This window comes from Archocentrus centrarchus, chromosome 17 (genome assembly GCF_007364275.1).
Source record: "Archocentrus centrarchus isolate MPI-CPG fArcCen1 chromosome 17, fArcCen1, whole genome shotgun sequence".
NCBI classification, from domain to species: Eukaryota; Metazoa; Chordata; class Actinopteri; order Cichliformes; family Cichlidae; genus Archocentrus; species Archocentrus centrarchus.
In genome coordinates this window covers 18,124,523-18,150,167 of record NC_044362.1, presented here as the reverse complement: position 1 = coordinate 18,150,167, position 25,645 = coordinate 18,124,523, and the positions used below count along the sequence as shown (strand labels likewise).

At 42.8% G+C, this 25,645-nt stretch overlaps 1 protein-coding gene across 1 annotated transcript in view; it reads left to right on the top strand.

Annotated features, from left to right (window-relative positions):
• The window catches only part of LOC115796335 (zinc finger protein 521), an 88,576-nt gene that overhangs the window by 28,483 nt on the left and 34,448 nt on the right, over positions 1-25,645 (top strand). The window contains 17 exon segments of the mRNA XM_030752682.1: positions 12,440-13,350; positions 13,352-13,552; positions 13,554-13,617; positions 13,620-13,706; positions 13,709-13,771; positions 13,774-13,880; positions 13,882-14,082; positions 14,085-14,169; positions 14,172-14,434; positions 14,436-14,637; positions 14,640-14,932; positions 14,935-15,111; positions 15,114-15,479; positions 15,482-15,703; positions 15,706-15,957; positions 16,093-16,111; positions 16,114-16,176. Coding sequence (XP_030608542.1) covers positions 12,440-13,350; positions 13,352-13,552; positions 13,554-13,617; positions 13,620-13,706; positions 13,709-13,771; positions 13,774-13,880; positions 13,882-14,082; positions 14,085-14,169; positions 14,172-14,434; positions 14,436-14,637; positions 14,640-14,932; positions 14,935-15,111; positions 15,114-15,479; positions 15,482-15,703; positions 15,706-15,957; positions 16,093-16,111; positions 16,114-16,176 — 3,576 coding nt within the window.

Here is a 25,645-nt window from a genome sequence, read left to right as displayed (position 1 = left end):
AAGAGTGTGCACAAGCACCGTTGGTATCTATTTAACAAAACACATTATTCTATTTATACATGACCAAATGCATAAAGTTCCACCTACTGTTAGAGTGCGAAGTGCAGTATATTTTTCATCAAGGAGATCTGAAGCAAAGTGTTGGGGCAATTTAGTCATCTCTGTGTAGTTTCTACTCACTGTAAGCGGCTGCCTTTTTGATCAGAACCTTTATCTAATATCTGTGCATCATTAACCTTGCCATGTTCATAACCTCTAAAAACAACATAAAAATCTCACCCATGTATGAAATGCCTATCTCCCTGCTTCTTACTTCCTCTGTCTTCCTCCCCCTCTCCTGTTGGTAAATAATTCAACCTTTCCCTGTAACAAGTGCTGGCCTTAATAGGGAGCAGTACCTGTAGTTGGGATAAACAAGGCAGCCGGCCTCACCAGTGAAACAGAGGGATTTGGGCTTCATGAGGGCAGAGGAATAAGTCGTTTCCTTCTGAAAGGCAGAGTAGACTGGCTGACATTAATTAAACCCTATAGGATAAAGGTTATCTGAGGCCTAGCAAAGCGGAGGCCGTGCATGCAGGATGTTATGTCTGACGAATCCTAATCAAGACTTGTTGGTGAAGCAACATGTATGGGTTCAGGCATTATATGTATGGTATATCTTTGATATTATTTTCTAAAATCTGTGTGCCTGTGGGAGATAATTTTACAAAGGAATGATATTTCACCCATAGAGGAAAGGCACTATATTTGACTATTTTCAGTTGCAGACACATGCTGATAAAACAAGAAAATATATTTGAAAAAAAAAAATGAAGAACAGGCTTTACTAGATTTTCATTAACAAGAAATTTTCTAGAGAATTTCATGTTTAGAAAACACTGCTGCCCACTGTGCTCTGTGGCGGAAATGGTGCCAAGGATTCTCCCATGTGATATGTGATCAGTGTCGGGTGTAATGTGTTACTGTAATCTCATCAACTTGTTCATAACACAGTAATGTAACACAAAACTTGTCTTAATTCAGTAATCGTATGATAATTACTAATGAAACAAATCTCAAGTTACTTTTGTTACAGTTCTTTAATTACCTGCACGAGAGGTAAAGGGCAAAAAATCATCAAAAATAATCAAATGCCTTTTTACACAAGAATCTCCTGAACTTAATTGGTCAAGGGGGTGGGGGTGGTGGGTGGGGGGGTGGTAATGGCAAAACTGCAGAGCAGTCTATAATTTTTGAGTGGTTAAGCTGTGCACATTACTTTGTATTTACTGTGCAAACCATGCCCAGGCCAATAACAGCTATCCACTGCAGCAAACATCAAATCAAGTCTCTCCGTATACCTGCAAAGGTGACATGCTAACACAAGGTTAACAGCAAACCACCCGACCCAGGCGTGAGTGTATACTGACCCAACCAAGCAGTCGAGGCTTGGTTCTCAACAGCTAACAAAAGCAGAGATGAACAGTCTTTTAGCATTGAATATCCTGCAGTTGAATCACTGTCACCACATTTCTCTGTGGAGTTTGGTTTGGCCTGGTTTGCACCAACTGTGCTCTCAGCTTTGCGATAAAGCTTAAATACTAAAAGAACGATCTCGGGTTTGCTTTCTTTATTAGGGTCATGATTGGAGCATTATATGCAGATCTAATATTACGTAGTTAACTGTCACAAAAGTCTAATTTAATGAAAAGCTTCATACAGGCAATAAATTAGGAAAGAAATGCATTAAAAACAAGTAACATGTAATGCCTTACTTTTCTGAATAATGAGACAAACTCTGCTATGACCGACTTAACTGACCCTAAGTTTGGCATGCCACTCGGGTGCCAAGACTCATGTTTTACAAATTACCCAGAGGGCCATGCATCACCTCTGTGCCCATATTTTCTCCCTGCTGTATGCATAGTGTGTGGGATTATATTCCCCAGCTCCAGCTCCTCCCTAAGACAGTGAACAGCTGCAGAGATGACAGTCACCTCACTAACCCAAGAATGTTAAGAAAATTTAAAATTAGGGGAAAAGTTTACTCTGTTTCTCCTGGTTGTGTACTGTATATGTCATCAGGATACCAGTGGTAATTAAAGGTCACCTTGTTTAGAAATGTTCTTATTATTTGAAATATCCACAGAAGTGGATAGGTGGCACAGCTTTTATTACCATCTCATTGTATTCACTTTCTATATTAGGGACTTGTATTGTAACACTAGCTCTCATCCACATGAGTAGTAAAATAGTAATGTCTCCTCCTTCCACATACTGATAACAGCTGATGTCCGCTCATGAAAAGTAATTAGCTGATATGGATGTTGCTGTCAGTGATAGCTGATATTGGTGGATTATTACATCCACTCTCCTTGAAATGAGTTCATCACAGTAAGCTGTACATTCGGATAGACATTAAGATTACCGCATGTAAGAAGGACAGCTTGTTATTATAGCAAGAGACCAATATTCCAAGATACAAGGACGTCACACAATGATCACACTGTCCACAACAATTAAAGGATTAAATATATTCTTCTTCTTCTCTTTTTATGATATCACAGAATTCACCTCTAACATTTGATTTACTCACCATATGTTGCTTCAGATGCAGAAATCATGTAAAATTAGTCAGGGCATCTGAGATGTTTTCTCTGATTTTCTTGTATGGATGGTAATTCATGTGGGGATTTTATTTATTTTTTTGGCAGGCATGATAAGTTCCTCTCCAGAGACAAACATAAATAGCCTCCCAGGTGGTAGTTTTACTTAGTAAACAGATACTAACCCAAGAATCTGGCTTTATGTAAATAGGGAGATAAGTATTTGTTGAGTTGTTGGGAGTGAGGCAATGGTATTCAAAGGTAAGATGAACCTCAGTAATCTCTTTTAGGGATTTTACCACAGTGACCCTGAAAGTTTTCCACTAAGTACGTCAGCATACAAACTTTTAGCAAAACAATCCAGGGGAAAGGTTTTTTTTTTTGTTTTTTTTTTCCAGCTGATAAATAGATAAACATGAATAAATCAATGTGAAGTGATGGATGAATAAGTAAAATGCCCTGTAGTCATTTGTCTAGTTGTATTCAGGCCTCATATTCCATCCTTGTTCTGCAAACGAAGATGAGGGTGAGGGGCAGCGAAGAACGTGCTTCGCTCGGTGAGGTGTAGGCATGTTTGTTTGTGTGTATCGGCGTCTTCATGTGTGTGTTTCTTGTCATCTTTTTGTATTAAGATAGGATGATGAGCTGCCTGGATACCAGCAGAAAACAATAGAAGGGGAAACAAAGCAAACCCCTAAATCTGTCTGCCATTTGCGCTCACATACTGTACACACATGTCATGAGTATCTTGGCACAGTTACTGGGCCAGGGAAGTGCTGGTCTGGGGCCTGGCCCATTCTCCAGAGACACCCTACCACCCCCCCACCCCCCCAACCCCCACCTCGCCTCCTCATTCTACACCCCCCTTCCCCCTTCCTGTGCAGTCTGTGGACGCAGTCTGAAGTGACAAGGTTGCACAACAGCTCTCAAAACCTTCACTTTGCAATCATGATCATAAAAACACAGTCTGCCATTAGAAATCTGTTAAAGAAGGAAAATAATTAGAAGGACTGTGATAATTGTGTCAAGGGGGAAATAGATCAGACAAATTATGGGAAGAACCACAAAATCTTGCCATGGCTTTGTTACTTTGCTGTTGGTTCATTCCGACATTGATCCACCCTTCCATCTGTCATCCTTTTCCTGTGCTCCTTCTTCAACTCTCCATTTGTATCTCTCTTTCTTTCTTTTTTTCTTTCTTTCTTCCTTTGTTGGATTCGAGAGTGGAGGAGCCTTCTGGCTTTAACGGAGAAGGGATGAAGATGTTTATTCATCTGGAGGGTATTAGAGCCATGATTAAGGAGGGGAGGGAGTAGTAAGGCTGATGCGACGTCTGCATTGCTCGTTCATGGGCCGCCTTTGGGATTCTGGCCAACACACCAGGAAAACAAGAAGTGAAGAAGAATGAAAAAATACTTGTAGTGAAATTCGATTCTCTCGGGAAAGGACAGAAGTTTGAATTTTAGCTGGCTCACTCTCTCTCTCTCTCATTCTCACTCTCACTCCCTGTCCTCATAGCTAAGCTAATTATTAATGAATGCGGTTTCTGTTGAACCTTGGAGAGGTGTCAGCACTGCAGTCACTGAGGGTTAAGAAATCTTGACATTTAAGACAGGGATGCATGAAAATACATCGTCTTGCTTGAGTTGATGCTTGTTTTTCTTCCCCTCCTGCTTTCCTCTCCATGATCCATGTTTTCTTCTCCCTCTTGGGCTGTCTCCAGTTGTTTTACCACTGACAAGCTGGGCTGGTATTGAGGAGATATCAAATAAAGCCACAGTGTATTAATCAGTGGAACCAAAGGTCATGGGTCAAAAGACAGAGTCAGGGTTTTCTGATAAATCCTAATGCTAAATCCAACACAACAAGGTCATTCCTGGGTTGTTTGCCCACATGCATGTGATTTTCCTTGTTCTTTGTGCTGGGAGAAAAAAAAAAGAAATGAAATGAGGATACAGATATTTTTATGGACATTTGGCAAACTAACTGCCCCTTTTAAAAATATTCCCACTGTACTGAAACGTAGATCCAAATGTCTGAACTTACACTAAAAAGTGAGGCAATCCCTACTTGAAGTCTAGCCCAAGTTTTATGGGTCACTCTGAGGTAGTTTGATTAAAAAGAATTAGACCCTATTTTCTGAATTCAGTCAGTGCTGTGTTGGGTTTTAAGTAATGGATAGCGTCTCTTGAAACTTGCAGAGCAAACCCAATTTTAATGAAGCAACCATACAGTAACTCAGCATATTTCTGTATGCACAACAATTTTTTCTTTTCCGAGGTGATCACATAAATCACATTTCTGTGAGTAACTAAGAGTGTGTGTGTGTGTGTTGGGGGTGGGGGTGGTGGTGGTGGGGGGGGGTCTAAAAGAGCATCCAAGTAAACTCTCGCACAGTGAGAAAATATAGTAGCGGCACAATGCTGCAGCATCTCTCACATTGGCTGGCTGGCCGGCTAGCTGACTGTCCACTGGGTCCTGCGCCTGGCCTGCCGCAGTGTTGAGGGAACAGCACGCACACACACAGGCACCCTTGCCTATTGAAGCCCAGCCCAGTCCAGTCCCGCCTGGCCCAGCTCTCCCTTAGAGCCAGTGCAGTGAGGCAGGCGGTGAAGGGGCATGCTGTGGGACAGATTGTCATCCTCCTTTCTCCCCCTGGGAGGCTCACTGTGGCTGCTGGTCCAGCCAAGACCCGAGCAACAGCCTCCTTCCTGTTTGTGCTGAAGTCTACCTGAAGTGGTCAACTGTCCTCCTTCCTCACCACACCACCAGCTGCTCTTTGAAGAGGAGATGATACTGCTGCCGCCATCACACTCCCACACAAAAACTGCTCCAACTACATTGTCAATAAAGTACTGATCATCTTGATAGATAGATAGATAGATAGATAGATAGATAGATAGATAGATAGATAGATAGATAGATAGATAGATAGATAGATAGATAGATAGATAGATAGATAGATAGATAGATAGATAGATAGATAGATAGATAGATAGATAGATAGATAGATAGATAGATAGATAGATAGATAGATTCTAATACTTCAAACCAACTTACATTTAACTGAAAAAATAAAATACCAACATGAGCCATCAAGCCCACCCACTGTACTCTGAATAATAACCTGTGATGAACCCCAAATTCACCTTTTTGAATAATAGTTTAATTAAATGCCTTCATTCATTAATTTTCTTTTTTTCTTTTTTTTGCATTTGAAAAACTGACTTAATTTTGAAAGGAGCAAAATTAAGCACTCCTGACAATTTAATTCCCGCAGTCTGTTAGTTTGCCCTGTCCTGCTGTAACACCTTCTTTTCTGGCAGAAAAAACACAACAGAGCAGAGGGCAGGAACAAATGACGATACAAGATGATATCCCAATATGCAAATACTGTAAATTTATGTTTTTATTGTATCCCTTTGGTTAGATATACAAATATCAAATGGCAAATGATTAAATTCCTGTATCTTTGACAAATATTACATGTAAAGTCTGTTGCTGGCTTCAGATATCTAACAGTATGCAGCTGTTATACAGAATCATAAATGTGTTACCCAGCAGTAAGCCAACCCTGACAAGCTTTTAGAGTTCAATCACTGTGGTTATGGATTGTTATACGATGTTAATTTTCACAGGAAATGCAATGAGTCAGATCCTGCACTAAACATCCTCCTTGATTTTAAGAAACCTTATCATTGATTATTATCATTCAGCTTGTCCATTTTGGTGGAGACACATTAGTGTTGTAGTGACACATCTTTCCAATAAGTAATAAAGCTACTCTTTGGCTGTGTCTCACCATCACAGAGAGAAAAAGCGTAGTAAAGGATGACTGGCCGCCCTACTTTTCTTGCTCTGGCCTTCCATTTGTCTAACTTTCCTGTGTTGCCACTGGGGCGCTGTGATTTCTGGGACAGTGACCAAGTGCTCCTGTCTGAGCTGGGGGACGTGGGTAATGTGGACAAAGTAGTTGACAGTTTGCCGCTTCCCCATGGTTGAGAGACAGAGCCATGAGGGCCAGAATAATGGACACCCAGACCACAGAGTCAAGACAGCGCTTGATGTTCCAGCTCTTTGTGTCAGGCCCTGCGTGAAAAAATCCCCATTGACTGCAATTTTCCCTTCAAGTTTGTGTGTGTGGGTGTGTGACTGTGTGTGTGTGGGGATATGTGTTGTGTTGTGCATGTACATGATGTTAGGCCAGAGTAACTTGCTGCTACGGCACTGATGAAACTGCGGGAAGTGAATCCTTATTCCATCTAATGTTTTTCTACCTTGTCCAGTAAAAGACAGCATCCTTGTTCACTGATCCTCCAGCCGTCTCCCACCACCCCTCCTTCTCATCCTGTAGCATAGTGGATTTGATTGATCTGTAGCAAGGGGGGAGAGGGACCTGACATTTCTCAGTGATGTGTAAAAACATATTGTGTTTGCTAAGAAAAAAAAGAGGAAAAGAGAGAGGCAGACCCAGTATACACACAACACTTGCACTCACACACACACACACACACACACACACACACACACACACACACACACATACACACACACACACACACACACACACACACACCACACACACACACACACACACACACACACACACACATATACACAATACAATACCTGAGGTTGGGAATGTAGTGGTAAAAATGCAGCCACTATAACTAGCTCTGCTTGTGCTTATGTGTGTGTTAATCAGCTGCGTGGTGCAAAAAGCCACATCAAGCCACCTGGTACTTTTGTTGACAGCTACTGGGAATTATCAGTGTTTCATTTTGACTGGATTTGATGCCTTAAAACAGGGATGTAGCAGGACTACTGTGAGCAAAGCCCAGCACTGGGCCTCTTCCAATAGCTCTGTGTCCTCTGAGCTCTCTGTCCTGAATCAACTGAGTGATTTGTCCATCTGACTGGAATTGTTCCCCCCCCAAAAGAAACATCCCTCCCCACCCAATCCCTGCCTCTCTGTCAAGACGAAGAGTGCTAATATATATATATATATATATATATATATATATATATATATATATATATATATATATATATAGCCTTCTAATAGATCTTAAGTGTTTGTGTCAGAAACCGTTGTACATGAATACGTGTTGTTCAGACACACACTGTTATTTGGGCATCAGAATAGGGAAAAGTGTTGAGATGACACATGCATCATCTCATGGGAAAGGCTCACTACTTTTCCCAGTAACTGTAAAAAGATCCCCTCTCTGAATATGAAGTGGGGTCACGGTGTTACATCAGACAAGTTGTCAGCTTTTTGTTTATTCAATGAATCCCCAATCCCCAATGTGCCACAAATACACTCGCACAAACACATCTCTTATGACAACCACTATGTACAGATCTCTGGTACAGCACACAGGAAGATAAGGTTTGGCGACTGAAAGCATGGCCATGCTTTGCTTCACTAGAATGGCTTTTGAACAAAGTCTAGCTTGTTATAGAAGTGGCAGATGAGTGAAGAAAAAAAACAAACACTTTTTTTGATAAGATAAGGTCCTGGACCTGGATAAGAGTTTGGCTTCCTAAATAGAGGAGATGTACTCTGTTGCTGTCAGGCAGTGATAAGCCATCATGAACAGCTTCCAGCACCTCAGACACGAAGGTCTGGGCACCATTAGTGAGTTGTTCCCAAATGATGTGGTTTCAGGAGGCTGTAACTGCAAACAAATATAAAATTTTCTGACCAAAAAAAATGTAAACAAGTATGCAATTGCCTTTTTTTCCTTTATCGGTTTGTTGTACTTTTCAAAATATAAATTACAAAGTGCCAATACAAAAAAGGGGGCCTTGGTTAATCTAGGCATAGTTTCTGTTTTTTTTGTGGGTTTTTTTTGAGTCAGCTGAAATAAAATAATCACAGAATATTTTCAGCATTTTTAAAATCCTTGCACAAAATCAGCTTCTATGCAAATGCAGTTATTTTCTCTCTTTTTTTAAGGTGGATTTCTGTTGTGTGAGACATTTCATAACATTTTAAAATGGAAAGACAGCCATGTGTGTATGTTTGAGAGCAACAAAATACCTTTGCAAAGCACTCTGTGTACAGATTTTTAGAATATATCTGCAAAAAAGGTTACACCCAGCCTTTATCCCAGTTACATTTAACATGAGACTCATTTCTGTTACAAATATATAATGGGCATAAAAAAAATTTAATTCCAAATTAAATAATTTTTTCTGCCAATCCAGTTTCAATATATACTTTTGTTGTGCACTTTTGCAGTCTCTACTGGGAAGGGACTTTATTGGATTTGAATATCAATAACTTTGAACAGATATTTTATTTATTATGCCACTGCTGAGCCCAGCATACATTCATATATTTGAGGAATTGGGAATGTGAAAATCTTCTTTGTTGCCTTTTTTTGAGGTCTTGCACTCAAATTATACTGAGACACAGTGGTATCTGTCTACAAATAAATCAACTGCAATTATTCTTTATATATTTTATGTCTCATTTAGCTTTTAAAACATAGACACAGTTTGCCACCATATGGGTTAAAGTCCAAAGGGAAACAATGTCATCATGAAATTAATGACTTGCTCTCAAAAATATTTATGCATGCTAATTTTCAAATGCATTAATTGCATAATAAAAGATTCTTCACGGGGTTGGAAAGCTATTCCACTGTGTAGAAAAATGGTAAGCGTACCTGTTCCCAGCATTAGGGATCTTATTTGAACAGGAGTATTTACTTTGGGAAAGGGTGCTATAAATGAACACAGAGGAAGTGGTGCACAAAAGGCAGTTCAGACTGGCTTAGAGGAAACTGAGACCTGCGTGTGAATCAGGAATTTTCAGTGGTTCCTACGGCAGTACCAGAAAAAACCATATCATTTGTATACAACAGAAAATGTCTGTTAATTTTTGATCACTGTACTTGACAGGTAAAGTCATATATTTTTAGACTTTTAAGGACTCTTACTTACGTTAGTTTGGACTTTAATGTTTATCTTTCTGGCAAATGTGGCTGTGGCACATTTTGTGTCATTCCCTATAGGGGAACTCCAAATGAGGTTGTTTTGTTCCATATAGGAGACATTTAAAAAAAAAAAAAAGGAGGGAGGGAGGGTGGGTAGGGACAGAACTCCCAGAGAGGGACAGGCCTTAAGATGGAGGTCTTCCTCCCAGGACGTGACAGGCTGTTGGCTGGAGGATGCTCAGGAAGGCCTTGGCAGACCAACAAAGACAGCCCTTCAGCTGCAGGGTGTAGTTTTTCAGGCCCCAGCATCCCCTTTGGCAGCGGCACAGAGAGTGCTGGCGTGCACAGGCCCCCGGCCCGAGAGACAGGGAAGTAAGGCCCGTTCTTTTATTTACTCAGGCTGCTGCTGAGGCCTGGGCATTTCTTGTCTGGGTGAAGAAGGGAAAAAAACAAGTCTCTCTCTCTCTCCCTCTTTCTTTCCTCTGAGGTCTCCTGAGGAAGATTGCTCTTTCATCTGCAGTTGTTCACACACTTGCTTCGGCCATTGGACTTGTATCTGTGTATTCTATGTGTTACATATGTGTGTACATGTATATGTTTGTCAGTGTATGCACACAAGTGCGCTCTCTCTGTCTCTGTCTCAGGTGTGTGTGTGTGTGTTGTTGGGGTGGGAGGGGGTGAGCAGTAGACGGTAAAACTGTTGCCAGTTGTTGTAGTTTTATCTGAAATGTGCATTTTCAATTCACTGCAGAAAATAGGTGAAAAAGCACAAATGAACCTCTATGCATCTGGTAGAGCATGCATATGACATGTTTATTGGGCCAGTGTGAGTATACCCTATGTAGTAAACAGCTGCAACTCAAAAATCAAAGACTGCATGTGTATTTTACTATCCAGCAACTTCTGCAATATTTTACAAATCATATATTAACATTTACCCATCAAAGCACTTCACTCAGTGTTTGCAACTTCCATATATATGTAGCAGATATTACTCTATATATGTCATCACCATAAGGCCCTAAATAAATAATATACATCAAGCAAACAAACAACAAAAATGGAATGAGATTGTCTTGACAGCTTAGTAACGTCTCAAGGCAAAGACTTCCTCATTTAAGACAGTAGAATTTCATTTAGCCTTGTATACAGAACCATTTATTTGTTTGTTTTATACTATTGTCTCGAAGCCAATACGTTTGACTGTAAGGCATTGGCTGGGGTCATTCTTCTTGCACTGTCTTCTTCTCCTGTACCCTGAGAGGCAGTATGAGATAGGGCAGATCCGCCCCCTCTGTGGAGGAGGGCATAGCACTGAGTCACCCATCCTCCCTCAAACCAGAGAGAGAGAGAGAGAGAAAACATTGAGACATGCATGAGAGATAGAGCAAGTAAATCAGGCAAGGTTTGCTCCTTCAGTGAGATGTGTGTACAGAGTGGGCGCCTTGCCAGGGGTGGGAGGTTTCCGGGAGGGCCACGGTGTGGAGGTGGGCTCTCAATGTGCCGCTTTCAGCAGTTTGGAGGGGCAAGGGAATGGCCTCCGACCCCATCTGTTTCCTGAAGATAGGCCCTGATGGGGGTAAGTGCTCAGAGAGGGCATGATATCCTGACAAAGGGCAGATCTCCCAGCAAAAACAACAGAAAGGGAGGGAGAGAGAGAGAGAGAGAGAAAGACTTAGATTTGTCAGCTGAAGGAGAGTACAGAGGTTGGATCCTGGAAAGAGCTCATGCTTTTCCTCCATCCCTCTCATAAATCTTTGCAGCTTCCTCTTGTTTTTCCCATTCCAAGTTATGGCCTTTTGACACATTTTTTCTGAAGAGGTTGGGATTATGTTGTTTTATTTAGGTAAGGAAGTTCACAGCACTTAGATTTCAGCAGCGGGAAGAAGTGGCCTGTAACCTTTTGAACCTGTGGAAAGTAGTGCTCTGTTTTCCATGCATATAACCGCACAGTGAACCAGTGGATTGGAATGTCGGCAACAGAGGGATTTGAATAGGGACACATTAAAGTAATTGTAAAAAGTTGAATTGACTGGTGTTCCCTGGTCATTCTCTGCACCTGCTTGTCCTTGAATGAGACAGCTAGCCACCCCCAGCCGCCTACCCGCCACCCCTCCTTGCATCTGCACATGGCACATTCATCCATCCATGATCACATGCCTCACAGCTTAGCACAGACCACACAGACAAATATTGTAATAATACATATTCTATAATCTGATATCTATTGACTGATGTTCTGATGGGTCTATGTTTCATGAAAATCATTCGTTTTGCAGCACAGGGTTCCCAAAGGCTATGCATAGCTGTGGTTTAAATTACATATTTAATCTTCTCCTTCATCCTTAAAACGGCTTTTGCCTTTTTCTCTTGTCTTAAGGTCATTTCAAGGGCTCTTGTTATTCAAAAATATTCAAGTAATTCTTCAGGAATAATAGAAATGTTCTAATTTACCTCATGCAGGGCTTACATCCTAAAGTAGACCCATTGTCTTGTGTTGGCTTTAAATGTCAGAGAGATTGTGTTTTGAGTCACAGTGGGCTAAGCCATTACATGGCCACATACAAGGTTAATTGTAGTAAAAGTATTTCCACTTATTCTCGTCTCTAATTATACTTTAAATTGCATATTTAATGTAACTTTTTAGATAACACCTAAGGAGAGGTATTGTTTCTGCTGAAGAAAAAATGGTCTACATTGCAAAGAATTCAAAAATCATACACCACAACCTTATAATTACTATGACAAATAACGCCACAGTGGCCTACCTTTTCAAGACTAATGACTTGCTAGATTAAAAAATACCTTTCTAACTCACTTACTTTCTCCATTTTTTCCCCCATCTTTTTCCCTCTGACCTGCCCTTCATGCCCTCTTTTCTGCATTTCTTTCGGTCTTCTTCTCCAGACGGTGCTGATCTTGAGGATGACCCATCGTGTTCTTGGCCAGCGTCAGCTCCCTCCAGTAAGGATCAGACTTCTCCAGGACACTGTGAGGACTATGATTTTGGCGAGGAAGAAGGGGGCCCTGGCCTGCCATACCCATGCCAGTTCTGTGACAAGTCCTTCAGTCGTTTGAGCTTCCTCAAGCGTCACGAGCAGAGCCACGGTGATAAGCTGCCTTTCAGCTGTACCTTTTGCAGCCGCCTGTTTAAACACAAGCGCAGCCGAGATCGACACGTGAAGCTACACACGGGTGATAAGAAGTACCACTGTGGAGAGTGTGACTCTGCCTTCTCCCGCAGCGATCACCTCAAAATCCACATGAAAACTCACGCCTCCAACAAACCCCACAAGTGCCCTGTGTGCCGTCGAGGCTTCCTTTCCTCCAGCTCGCTCCACGGCCACATGCAAGTACATGAAAGGGGCAAAGATGGCACCAGCTCAGGCTTTTCTAGAGCTGATGAATGGAAGCTGAAAGAAACCCGCAAATGCAGCCGTTGCGAGGAAGGTTTCGATGTCCCCGAAGAGCTCCAGAGGCATATCGCAGCGTGCCACCCTGAGTGTTCACCATCAGAGGATGGAGGCCTGGGTGCCACCCTGCAGTGCATCTACTGCCATGAGCCCTTCAGTGATGAGGGCACCCTGCTGACCCACATTGACCAGGCCCACAGCAGAGATCGGAAGGGCCACACCTGTGCTATCTGCTCAGAACATTTTCTGTCTGTTGAGGACCTCTATGCTCATATGGACATCCACCAGCTCCCTGAATCTAGTAACCATAGTAATAGCCCTTCCTTGCTGACTGTAGGGTACACCTCTGTGTCTAGTACCACTCCAGACTCCAACCTCTCTGTTGATAGCTCCACAATGGTGGAGGACAGCGCCACCGGTGCCCAAGACCAGGGGAAGGAGAAAGAGGGCTGCACAGAACACATCAGACATGGGAGGACGTTCCTCTAAGCAGCCTAAAGTCTCTTACAGTTGCATCTACTGCAACAAGCAAGTGTTCTCTAGTTTGGCTGTGCTTCAAATTCACCTACGAACCATGCATCTGGACAAGCCAGAGCAGGCTCACACCTTGCCAGTTTTGTTTGGAAGTTCTGCCTTCTTTACTAAATCTGAATGAACATCTTAAGCAGGTCCACATGCAGAGGACCATGCTGCCCTGTTAGCCAGCTTGCCTGATGCCCTCCTTCAGTGTAACTTCTGCCCCGAGGTGTTAAGTGACCTAAATGCCTCCAGGAACACATCCGCTGCTCTCATGGCTTTCCCAGTCCCGTGGCCAAGGAGAGCAATGCCTTTTCTGCCCCCAGTGCTTCATGGGGTTCTTGACAGAGGCTACCTTGGAGGAGCATGTTCGTCAGACTCACTGTGATGGGGGGAGCTTGCGCTTTGACTCCCCCTTGGCTTGTAACTCCGAAGGAACCTATCGTCGAAGTGTACTCCTGCTCGTACTGCACCAACTCCCCCATATTCAACAGTGTTCTGAAGCTTAACAAGCACATCAAGGAGAATCACAAGAACATTCCACTAGCCCTAAACTACATCAACAATGGAAAGAAATCCTTGCGCACGCTCAGCCCCTCCTCACCAATATCTGTGGAACAACTGCCGTGCTGAAACAAGGCAGCTCAGCCTCCCGCGCCACCAGTGAGTTCATATGTAACCAGTGCGGCGCCAAGTATACAAGCTTAGACCTTTTCAGACTCACCTCAAGACGCATCTGGATGGTCTGCAGCCTCAGCTCACCTGTCCGCAGTGCAACAAAGAGTTTCCCAACCAGGAATCTCTGCTAAAGCATGTGACAATTCACTTCACTATTACATCCACTTATTACATCTGTGAGAGCTGTGATAAGCAGTTCACTTCAGTGGATGACCTACAAAAGCACCTACTCGACATGCATACTTTTGTGTTCTTTCGTTGCACTCTGTGCCAAGAGGTGTTTGACTCAAAGGTTGTCTACTCAGCTCCACCTGGCTGTAAAGCACAGCAACGAGAAGAAAGTGTACCGCTGCACCTCCTGCAACTGGGACTTCAGGCATGAGACTGACCTACAGCTACATGTCAAACACAGCCATCTGGAAAACCAGGGCCGTGCCCACCGCTGCATTTTTTGTGGGGAGTCCTTTGGCACAGAAGTGGAACTGCAGTGCCACATCACCACCATAGCAAGAAGTATAATTGTCGCTTCTGCAGTAAGGCCTTCCATGCCATTGTTCTTTTGGAGAAGCATTTGCGGGAGAAACACTGTGTGTTTGAAGGAAAGACACAGAACTGTGGTGCTAATGGTTCTACTGTAAGTGGCGGGGAAAGCCAGCCTAAAGAAGACGCTGAGCTACAAGGTCTTTTAACTAACAGCCATGGTTCAGGGGCAGTAGGTGGATCTGTGGTGGAGTCCCACAACAGCCATGATGGAAGTGAGGAAGAGGTGGACACTGCAGAGCCCATGTATGGGTGTGTGACATATGTGGGGCATCTTACACTATGGAGTCACTCCTCACCAACCACCAGCTGAGAGATCACAATATACGCCCTGGTGAGAGTGCCATGGTAAAAAGAAAAGCTGAGATGATCAAGGGTAACCACAAGTGCAATGTTTGCTCCCGTACCTTCTTCTCTGAGGCTGGGCTGAGGGGGAACATATGCAGACCCACCTTGGGCCTGTCAAACACTACATGTGTCCCATCTGTGGGGAGCGCTTCCCTTCGTTGCTCACCCTGACAGAGCACAAGGTCACCCATAGCAAAAGTCTGGACACAGGGAGCTGCCGCATTTGTAAGATGCCACTGCAGAGTGAGGAGGACTTCCTGGAGCATTGCCAGATGCACCCTGACCTGAGGAACTCCCTTACAGGTTTCCGCTGTGTTGTTTGCATGCAGACGGTCACCTCCACGTTGGAGCTCAAGATCCATGGTACTTTCCACATGCAAAAGACAGGCACTATGTCTGCAAACCAACCAATGGGCCGCAGTAATGTCATCTCTCACAACCAGCAGCAACACCATGCCAAAAACTTTTCAAGTGTGCCTCCTGCCTAAAAGATTTTCGGTCCAGACAAGATCTGGTGAAGCTGGACATCAACGGACTGCCTTATGGACTGTGTGCGTCCTGCGTGACGGCTGCTGGCTCCAAGAGCTCCAGCCCAACAGTGAATGGAGGAATGGCAAACAGCAGGCAGCAGGGGGGAGCCACCACTCCAGCAACAACTACAGCCACATGGGTCCAGGGGGGAGAGTTCTCAGCCCTGGAGATGGGAAAGGCCAAAGGTGTTCTTCATCATCCTCATCCTCTTCCACATCGTCCTCATCTGCAGCCAAGACACGATGTTCCAGCTGCATTGTGAAGTTTGAATCCGAGGCAGAGTTGCAAAATCATGTCCAGACAGTGCATCGGGAACAAGCTGGGGATAGCAACAGTGGACAGCTCAAGACCCCCCAGGTGTCTCCCATGCCCAGAGCCAGTCCCTCGCAAACTGAAGAGGTATTGCTAAGCAGTGCTGCAGTAAATAAGCGAATGAAAACATGCAGAGATTTACAAATGAGAAAAAAAAAAATCTGTTCCATAATGTTATCTTTATTTCACGCTTGATTGTAATCCCTGTTGTTTTATTTACAGAAGAAGACATACCAGTGCATCAATGTCAGATGGTGTTCTACAGTGAATGGGACATCCAAGTTCACGTGGCCAACCACATGCTGGGTAGGAGATAACGCTTTCTAATTCATTATTATGGTTTCTGTTTATACTCCAAAAACAGAGTCATTAAATACAGTGCTTGTGTAATATATACAAATATTTTTGTCCAAATTTCCCAAGTGTTTCTAAACTCTAGCGTAAATTTAATCAACATATCTTTTAGGCATGCAATTTAAATGTTAGCTGGAATAATTTTGTGCGACTCTCATCCATACAGTATACAAATTTATTAAGAAAAATTCACCCAATTTCAGTGTTTCCTACCTTTTTAAAGATGAATCACATACTAAAAATTATGTGATATGTAATAAAATATTTGACCCTGTCTCATTCAGGCTCACAAGTATCTGGATCACATCACCAAATAGGTGGAATTATTTTATTATTGACCATCAACTGCATCCCCAGTGTTGTGCTTTCATGAACCCATGAGCTTCATTTCTCCATGCATGTGAATGGTTATAATATGGTCCGTGTGCATGCTTGAAACATAATTTCTCCACTTCAAACCACTCTGTAATTAAGGTAGTTTGAAGTAGTGGAAAATAAATACACAGATTATTCAAATATTGAAATATCAAACAGATTTGATCACACTGTTTTACTCTTTCCAATATTATCAATCAATTTTGAAGAACAAAAGAAACAAAACACAAGATTTCTACTGTATTTTTGGTTTGTTTGTGTGTTGTACCCTGTCACACAAGTACTGTTTTCAGATGACTGAGATCTGAATACTAGATTTTATACTTCATGCTCTCTCATTTTATGACGTCAATCAACTGAAAAAAATGGATATTTGCCTTTATGGATGTTTTACATCCAAAGAAATATTCCAAATTTTGCATTTCATTTCATAAGATTTCTGAAATAAGAGTGCTGGTGTAAGACTAAGCTCCACATTTTCAAAATGTCTCTACTTTTGGTTGTCATTTGTATGCAGGCAGAATAATTTATAGGGAACAGACAATTGGAAAACAGGTTTTCTTGCCTGCAGTAAGTAGGCGTCTGAATTCCGGTCTCACGTTCCTTTATTCATTCATTTATTCAGCTCGTTTGGCGGCTCTTTCATTACACTGCATTATCTGTTGTCTTCAGTGGGAGAGAGACTCATTGATCTGGAACCAAACCGCCTCTCTGTTTGGGACACGCTTCTAGGCGCAGGTGAATTTAAACACGGTGGGCAATTCTATCAGGACCGGTAGGCAATTCTATCTGGGACCCACTGTTTGTGCATAAACAATCAGAAGCATGTGATTTGTGATTTTGATGCTGCGGTGTATTTGCAAAAGAGAGAGATGAGCTGAGAGTGTGTAGGTGTGTATTTTGTATTCATCTTTGCGATCTGCTCACCCACTAGTCTACTGGGGGTGCCTAATACAGTACCATGCCAGCATTAGTCCTTTCTCTCGCAAAGGCAGGCACGGAGCACACTGGGAGGGTAGAAAACAAACCCCCCCTACTGGTTATTTATGTTTTTCAGCCGCACAAGCACACAGTTTCCCGTAATAGTGGAATTCAGACAGCTTAAGATAACAGGAGGATAGGTGATGGGTTATTGTCTGATGTCTTACTTCTCTGATATGCCATTGCTTTGTATTCAACATGATCACGGGTTTCATCTGACTTCTCAAAAGGGTTTCTGTTAGACACGTTTGTTTTGTGATCTGTAAAATAAGGAGAAAACAAAACTCATTGTAATATGAAGTTGTCAAACAAACAAACGAGAGGGAAACAGAACAGAATAAAAGAAAGGAAACGTGTTTAATGGACGAGGCGTTAAGTAAGACACATGCTTCGCGTTAGCCTTGATTCAAGCATTGATCTCGTGGTTTTCTGTAGCTTCTGAAAAATTGGTCTGTTTAATTTGCAGTATGGTTATATTCAACCCACACTTTAATCACTGAAGAGCCCATTTGGCCAAAAACAACCCCCCCAAAAAAATGCACATTTGGAAAAGCTCTAAATATCTTCTCTACAGAAAAAAAGGGACACTTTCTCCTTTTAATGACCATCTGCACAGGAGAGGGGAAACAGGGGGCTGGGGTCATCTCCGCTCAGCTGTCAGCGTTATTAGCGTAGGTAATGGAGCAGACGCTGGATTCATAGGGGTGTTGTTTTCATCCATGCCCCGCTCCATGGTGTCAGTTCACACTGATAACTCTATATATAGTGATGTGCCGTGACATAACCATAGTGCTAAGTGTATGGAACAACAAAACCTGAGCCCGTCTCACCCAGACGAGTCCGCATTAGCTGCCTTTGTAATACAATAGTCTCCCCCAAACCAAGTGCAATGAGCTTCCACCCTTACCTCCTCCATCAGGCCAAAGTGGTCGTGGTTGCCTCTTCTGTCTGACTGCCAGCGCACATTTTGATGCATGGATATTACACTCAGATGAGGACGCTCCTGGTTCAGACATAAAGGGCAGCTCTGGTGCTCAGCTACTCAACATTTACTATGATAATGGAGGTAAATGAAAGGGATGGAGGTAGCCATGGGTGCAGAAGGGTGTGTTGCAGACCAGCCCCAGCCACGCCTGTGAACGGCCCCACGTGTCTTAAAGATGGAGGCTGCAGCCTGCTAGGGCCCAGATGGATCAGTACACATTTGCTGTACAGCTGGTCGCTCTGTTTGGGGACCTGGTGTGATACTCCTATGGAGAAAAAAATGATATCGCCACCATCCAAGGAGCAATTTAATAGCAGGCCAGAAGACAGCTGGCCACTCTTTAGTTTAGAGTTTTTTTGGCATGGCACACTTACAGAATTGAGGGTGTCCGATTTTTCTCCAGAGACACACAGATTTATACAGCTTTCAGCTGTCGCAGTCACTATCAATTCTTTAATTTTCTATTTTTCTTTGAGTTTAGAAGAAAGGCCTCGCCATAAATACATTTTCTCATTTTAATCTGTAATAACTGCATTGCAAAAAAATAGTTAAAATAAAAGTGCTTTCACAAAGTCCCCGTTCTTTTTTTGTTTTGTTTTGTTTTTTTAAGAGGACCTTTGAAGGTCTTTCACTGACACAAAAGCCTGTTTGGTTTTATCAGCATGCCATCATGCCACCCCATTGCTTCACTTTGACCCCAGTGTAAACTATGACATTTGGAGCCTCATGGGGGGCACGTTTGGCCCATTTATCGCACTGTTTCAAATGTCCCTGTGTGGATTTTCAGAGCCCTGACATGTTTTGAAGCATGGGCTCTGTCTTAAAGGGTTCTGGAGGTGAAAGAGGGTTTTGGTTTTTTTTTTTTGCTTTTTTTTTTTTTGTTGTTATATCTGCTTTCGATTTCATTCCCATCTCACTCCTGTTCTTTCCAAGTAGCTACTGCCAAGGTGGCAGTACCCAGAAGGACAACTGTAAACAAACAAACCACAACCACATCCCAAAAAAAAAAAAAAAAAAAAAAAAAAAGTGTTTTTTGGGGTCACCTCTACAGATTTTTGGGTTGGTGACAGCACAGAGCTTGAAGCCAAGTCAGGGAGGAGGCTTCTCTCACAGAGAGAAGCCGGTGGCCTGGTCGGCCCAGGCAAAGGGGGGCACTGGAGGGGTGGAAAGGTTCGGGGGCGGAGAGGGAAAGGCACATTTGCTGTACAGCTGGCCGCTCTGTGTGAAGCAGGCACTGTGGGCCGTTACAGAGCTGGAGAGGAGAGCGAGTGAGAGGCCTTTAGCTCTCCTCTAGTTTCTCCTCCTCCGCTCTGTTCTCTCTTTTTCATTCCCCCTGTCCACTATCTCTCAATTTTCCTCTGTCTCAGTATCTAGCGCTTACATTTTCATATTAACTGAGCTCCAACCTGGCAAAACACACTGTGTTGGCTGTTATTGGAAGAACCGACAGGAGGCACACTGTAACAGTATTTGAAGCTGAAAGCCTCGTTTTGTTTCTTGCTAAGGGCCGCAAATTATCCTTGACACATATCCTCTTGTCTTGGGCCCCTAGAGCAGCTTGGCCAGTGTATGTTGATTATATGGTCTCCATCACTGTCTCTGCCCTGGTGGAAACACATTTACTACCCCATTAAGTGCTTTTTTCCCTCCTGATACATAAACAGAATGTGCTATTTTCATTCTTTGTTTCTTTTCCTATAATCCTCTTTGATTAGGTGCGTCTGATGGTGTTCCCTCAGTTTCTAGAGCTCATTCATAGAGCACATACACATGTAATCTGTTAACAAACATGACCAAACACTCCTCATTTGACTCCTACAGGGCTGAATCAGAGTCAGAACTCAATAAACAGCACAGCAGAGGAACAGGATCAATCTTATGAAATAAATAAGAGAACAGGTTTGGACCAGCCACTGGAAACAAAGGAAACCATGCGTGCCATATACTGAGCGTGATATCTGCCTGCTTTTATTAATTGGTGATTAATAACGCCTCTCTGTTCGTTAGCATAGTCACCTCCCGTGCAGCCAAGTGTGTTGCTGCTAATATGCAATTATGCGCACCTTACTGCTCGTTACATTATACCTCTCCCTGACTAATGTAGGGTCCATGAGGAGAATAGAAATCAGAGCGAGCTGCAAAAAAAAAAGAGCTATCAATAAGATTTTTGCACTCACTGTGTTACTTACCTGTCTGGATAGAAAACAAAAAAAGAAGTTTTTTTTTTTTTCTTTACAAATTCCTCAATGTAACCAGGAGACTGTATTAAAAGTTTAACAGCATTGCAGAGACTGTTTTGCTCTTCCTGGTGTTTTTTGTTGTAAAGCAGAGGTAATTGACATCACCATGGGGATGCTCTGTTGCTAGGCCAGACAAGCTCAGTCTGATGTGGTCCTTATCTATTGATTTTCCTGACATTTCCCCACACCTCACAGACTAGGCCAACATGTGAGAAAATATCTGATGCTCTCAGTTCATACAGCCTGTTTGTACAAACTCCGAGCGAACTCTTGCTGCCCCTGACTGCATCGCAATTGGTAGGTTGATGTCACCATGGTGACTTGGGGCAAATTCCTGCACGTGATTGGTTGAACTGTGCTCATTTGTTGAGTTAATTGTTGCACGGGGCAAATAATGATTTTAAGGTAACATTTAGATTTAAATACCTTGAATTTAAGGCCGTTCAAAGGTGTACTTTTCTGATTTTCACATCCAAGGCTTAGTTAAGAACTTAGGCGACCTGAATAAAGGTAGACTCTTCCTGTCCTTCTGCTATGTTTTATTGATATACAGGAGAGATGTCTCCTTTAGAGTGTTAATGCCAACCCTTGTTCTGAAGTGAAGCCCATAAATACTGGATGATCAGAATTAACCTCTGCATTACTCCATCTCCCCATGGTCTCTAAGATGTCACCAAGGCCGGAGGTGCATGCACACCCCTGGTCTGCTGGGGTTGCTTAGCAGTCTGACTGGAGGGGGGCTTATGGGAGAAGTGCAAACAGACAGTCCTGCCTTAGTAAAGGTCAGATCTGCAACCTACACCTCTCAAATCCCAGTCTGGCCCTGATGGGACCAGGGTTCCAAGCGTGCCTAGAGATGCTTGTGGTAAGGGAGACTTACAGTGAGAATGAAGTGGAGTGCAACCACTGAACTGCATTGCTTTTAGAGGTTGTCAACACCAATAGTAGTGCGATAGATATGATCTAACTTTGTGTAGTGGCTCTTACTTGGCGTGTTTTTGGAATGGCGTGCTGCAGCTATCATATGCTGCTGAATAGAAATGACTTTCAGTGTTGTTCTCAAAGCTGTTATTAAGCACGCATCATGGGTGTAGGGAGGTTTGTTTTAGAAAGCAAACAGACTACAAAAGAATGCCGCAAAAAGTTTTAGCTTTATGGACCACAATGGTGGTTTTCCAAAGTACCATGTAACAAATGACTATCCTCATCAAACTTTGGCTGTGTGAATGGTAGACAGGGGAGGAGAGGGGAGGGGAATAGGGTTCTGAAAGGCCCCCCAGCGTCAAAGCCTTAATAATCATGTGAGCAGCGCTGGACTTCATTACCCTCCTGTTCGACAGGCCGAGTGCCAGCCTGGATTGCTGGCTGGCTGTGGCAAGGTCAACGGCGGAGGAAAAACCAGTTACTGTGTTACTCTGGAGCGGAATGGAGAGGGGCGGCCATCTGTCAGCTCAGGCCTGCCATACCCGCAGAGCAAATGGACACGGGCGGCCAGAGGAGAGGCCACAGACACCCATAGAGCTAAACCCAGTGAGCATAACACTGAGGCATGGACACGGTTCCAGCCAAAGTGACGGGCCTTGGTACCACTAAAACACACACACACACATATATATATATTCACACGTAGAGATGTTAAGGCTATATCCAAGAAATTTGGCAGTAGGTTGTGTCTGTGTTTATGCATGTTTATTTTTTTTTTACTATCAGCACACTATTGGGCCCCTACTGCTTTAAATCCAGATGGCAAACCATTTGATAAAAAGTTGACAAAAGTTTCGCTTTGCTTGCCAACGGTAAATGTGTTTAATCAGCTCCTTTATGAAGGCAAACTCCTTCAGAATATAAGTGCAGATAATGTAGACCATTTTGGATTCTAATGGACTCCTGTTTTCTTCCAAAAGAAAACAACATAACACAATTTTTTGTTTGTTTGTTTGTTTTTTTTTCATCAAGCTCTCCTATATCCAGTTTTAGTGTTTCACCTTGCTGGCTGTTTGTCAGCATCTGAGTCGCACGAACCTTCTTTGTGAGGACCTTTATGGTGCCCTCTGGCCAAAGTGGAAGAACCCTGTGGAATGTTCCAAAACTCTCTAATAGGTTTCAGGTGCTGCGGGCCACCCGCCAGCCTCCCCACCATTACCCCACTCTGTGTGTCTTGTGTGATAAGACTTCAACAGTCAGAGCACCGCCACTTCTCCTCTACGAGAGAGGGGGCAGAGTGGAATGTGAAATGTTTACTCGTCTCCATAATACATGAGTGTTTTCCACCTCCTTTGACTGAAACAAGGAAGTAAATAAAAAGTATAGGTTTTCTCACAAATGTAGTTCAAGTTCTGACTAAAATTTGCATCTCTACCGTGCCACAACTCAGCACAGCTAACGCTCCTTTTTGTTTTCCTCTCGACCCCCCGGCTTGAGCATCAACACACTCCGGAAAACAGGGAGATGGTCCTGGGCGATTCCCCTCACATTAATGGAAATCACACAGGAACTCCCTGGATGAAAGCCTTATGCGTTATTAAGGTTTAATGTTGATATCAGTGCTTATATGTTTACTGGAGTGCACGGTGTTGCTGATGTGGAATTGTCAGAGAGGTGCAGATTTAGTAAGGAATTAGTGTACACCCAGGATTTAATTAAGCGGATCTATTTCCATCTTGTTAGAAAGAGATAATGTGAGTACCGCATGCATCATAGGTTACCATATTAAATGCTGCTTCCTGTAACAGCATTATATCTACTACAGTAATGCTTGCAGATTATAGAAGGGGAACAACATGCTATGTTTATCTGAAACAGTTGTAGCTTAAAGACAGCTAAAAGCACCCTGGCTAAGATACTTCTGCCATATTTCTTTACATATGCAAACATGCTTATTAAAAATGACAGGCAGGAGTAAAGTGGTCACACTTTTCTTTTTCATATACCTTGTTCCATTTCTAGCATGACAGTGGAGTGTGAACACTGAAGCGACATGGCCTCTTTGTCTCTCCATTTGTCCCACCGCTGCCTAGAGACGTAAACCTTAAGCCACTCACTCGCTGATTAATCTTTTAACATTTATAATTACTAATTAAGTTAGTAAGAGACTTTTAATGTAGTCCTCCTTCAATGGGGAGCAGAGAGGACAACAGATCATTAGCTTCAATAATGAACGCGGATGAGACAGATAATGGCCTATGATAGGTGAATACTGACAGTTATATTAAATGAGGCGAGTATATGGGAAATGCAGCATGGATTCAAAGCCATGCAGAGACAAGGTGGTAAAGTGCTCCACTAACTCCAAAAAAAGCATGTGAGGCATAAAGAGGTTTATCTTTGAAATAGTTTGTACTAATTAAAGCATGCATGTACCTCACTGATACAGTCAGGTTCATATTTGTACTGCATATTTATCATGCAATGTTATCTATAGCCGACTTGATAATTGTGTCAAAGCCAGTTTCATGTAGCAATTCACACTGGTTTCATTGAGTTTTTGGTCTCCCTAATGTCATCGGTGTATCTCATTATCACATTATTACATTAGTGTCTGCGTTATCCTGGTGGCTGTAAGTCGCTGCCCATTAAAAGCGTCATTTCAGCTCAGGTTTTCTTGTCTTTTTTTTTTTTTTTTTTTTCTTTAACGACGATGCTACTCTGGCACATTTCATGTGCTTTCCCACTTTGGGGAAGGTGCTTATGCCATAATGATTATTATCATTAAGAAGATATTAATGTGCTTAGTGTTTGCGACCCAGCTGCTCATCATGGCCTGAGCTACCTGCCGGGGGAGGGAAGCGAGCTGCTGCCAAAATGGACAGTGCACATAGGCCACCGCCCACCTGTCCAGAGGTTTCAGGGTCAGTGGAGGTCACACCTACCTCCCTTACTGCACTCTGCTGAACTAGCAGAGGGATGGCTCAGAACATAAAATTGGAGGAGATGAATTGTGTTATGCGGGATAATGTTAAAAAGTGCTACTGAATGGGCTAGTTTTCAAGCTTGACCGTGACTCTGTGCGTCTCCCTCTTACACATACATATTAAATATAGTGATGTGGGGAATTGTATGCTTTAATTATTCATTGGATTTAAATCCTGTTTCAGACCATTCCAGCAGCAGTTCACTAATGCTAAATTTGTTTGTATCAAATTGGAGTTGAACAGATAAGATTGATTTCCTTACTTTCATTCCTTGTGTTAACTGGATTAAAAAAAAAAAAAAAGGCTTCAATAAAATCTTTACATTTTGCTGTGTTACAACGGAGGCTCAGTGGCTCCTGTTTTGAAGCCTTATATCATCATCATCAGAGATAGATGGCGTGAGGCAGCCTGGCTCAACCTCCTCCAGTCTCTCAGTTTCAAATTGCTGCTTCATTAGGGCTTGGAAAAGAAACCCATGGTTACATTTAATCAAACGAATCGGTATGGCAGACCAACATAATCAATCACAATCCTTATCCAATATGCTACATTCTGTAACTACCGAGCTGGCTTGGAGAGAAGTCAATTACAGCCCTTCTCTCTCATCCTCTGCCGACATAGCCGTGCGATACTATACCGTTTCTGCAGTTATTTTCATTATGCAAATCGGGACTGTGCATCTCACACATGCAACCTTTTCCTGTTCGTATGGTTAATTCCTATTTTTCTGCTTCATACTAGCAGTTCTTGTATGATACATGATCTGGGGGTTTGTTGGAGAGTGTGATGTGCCATATCTAGAATAATCAAATTAAGTATTAATGATTTTTGCTCTCAAACTAACACTTGTGTTGCACAGTGGGCTGCAGTCAGTGGTGTTGTTCATATTTCATATGTTTTGCATCCATACAGATCTGTTTGCTCTCTCT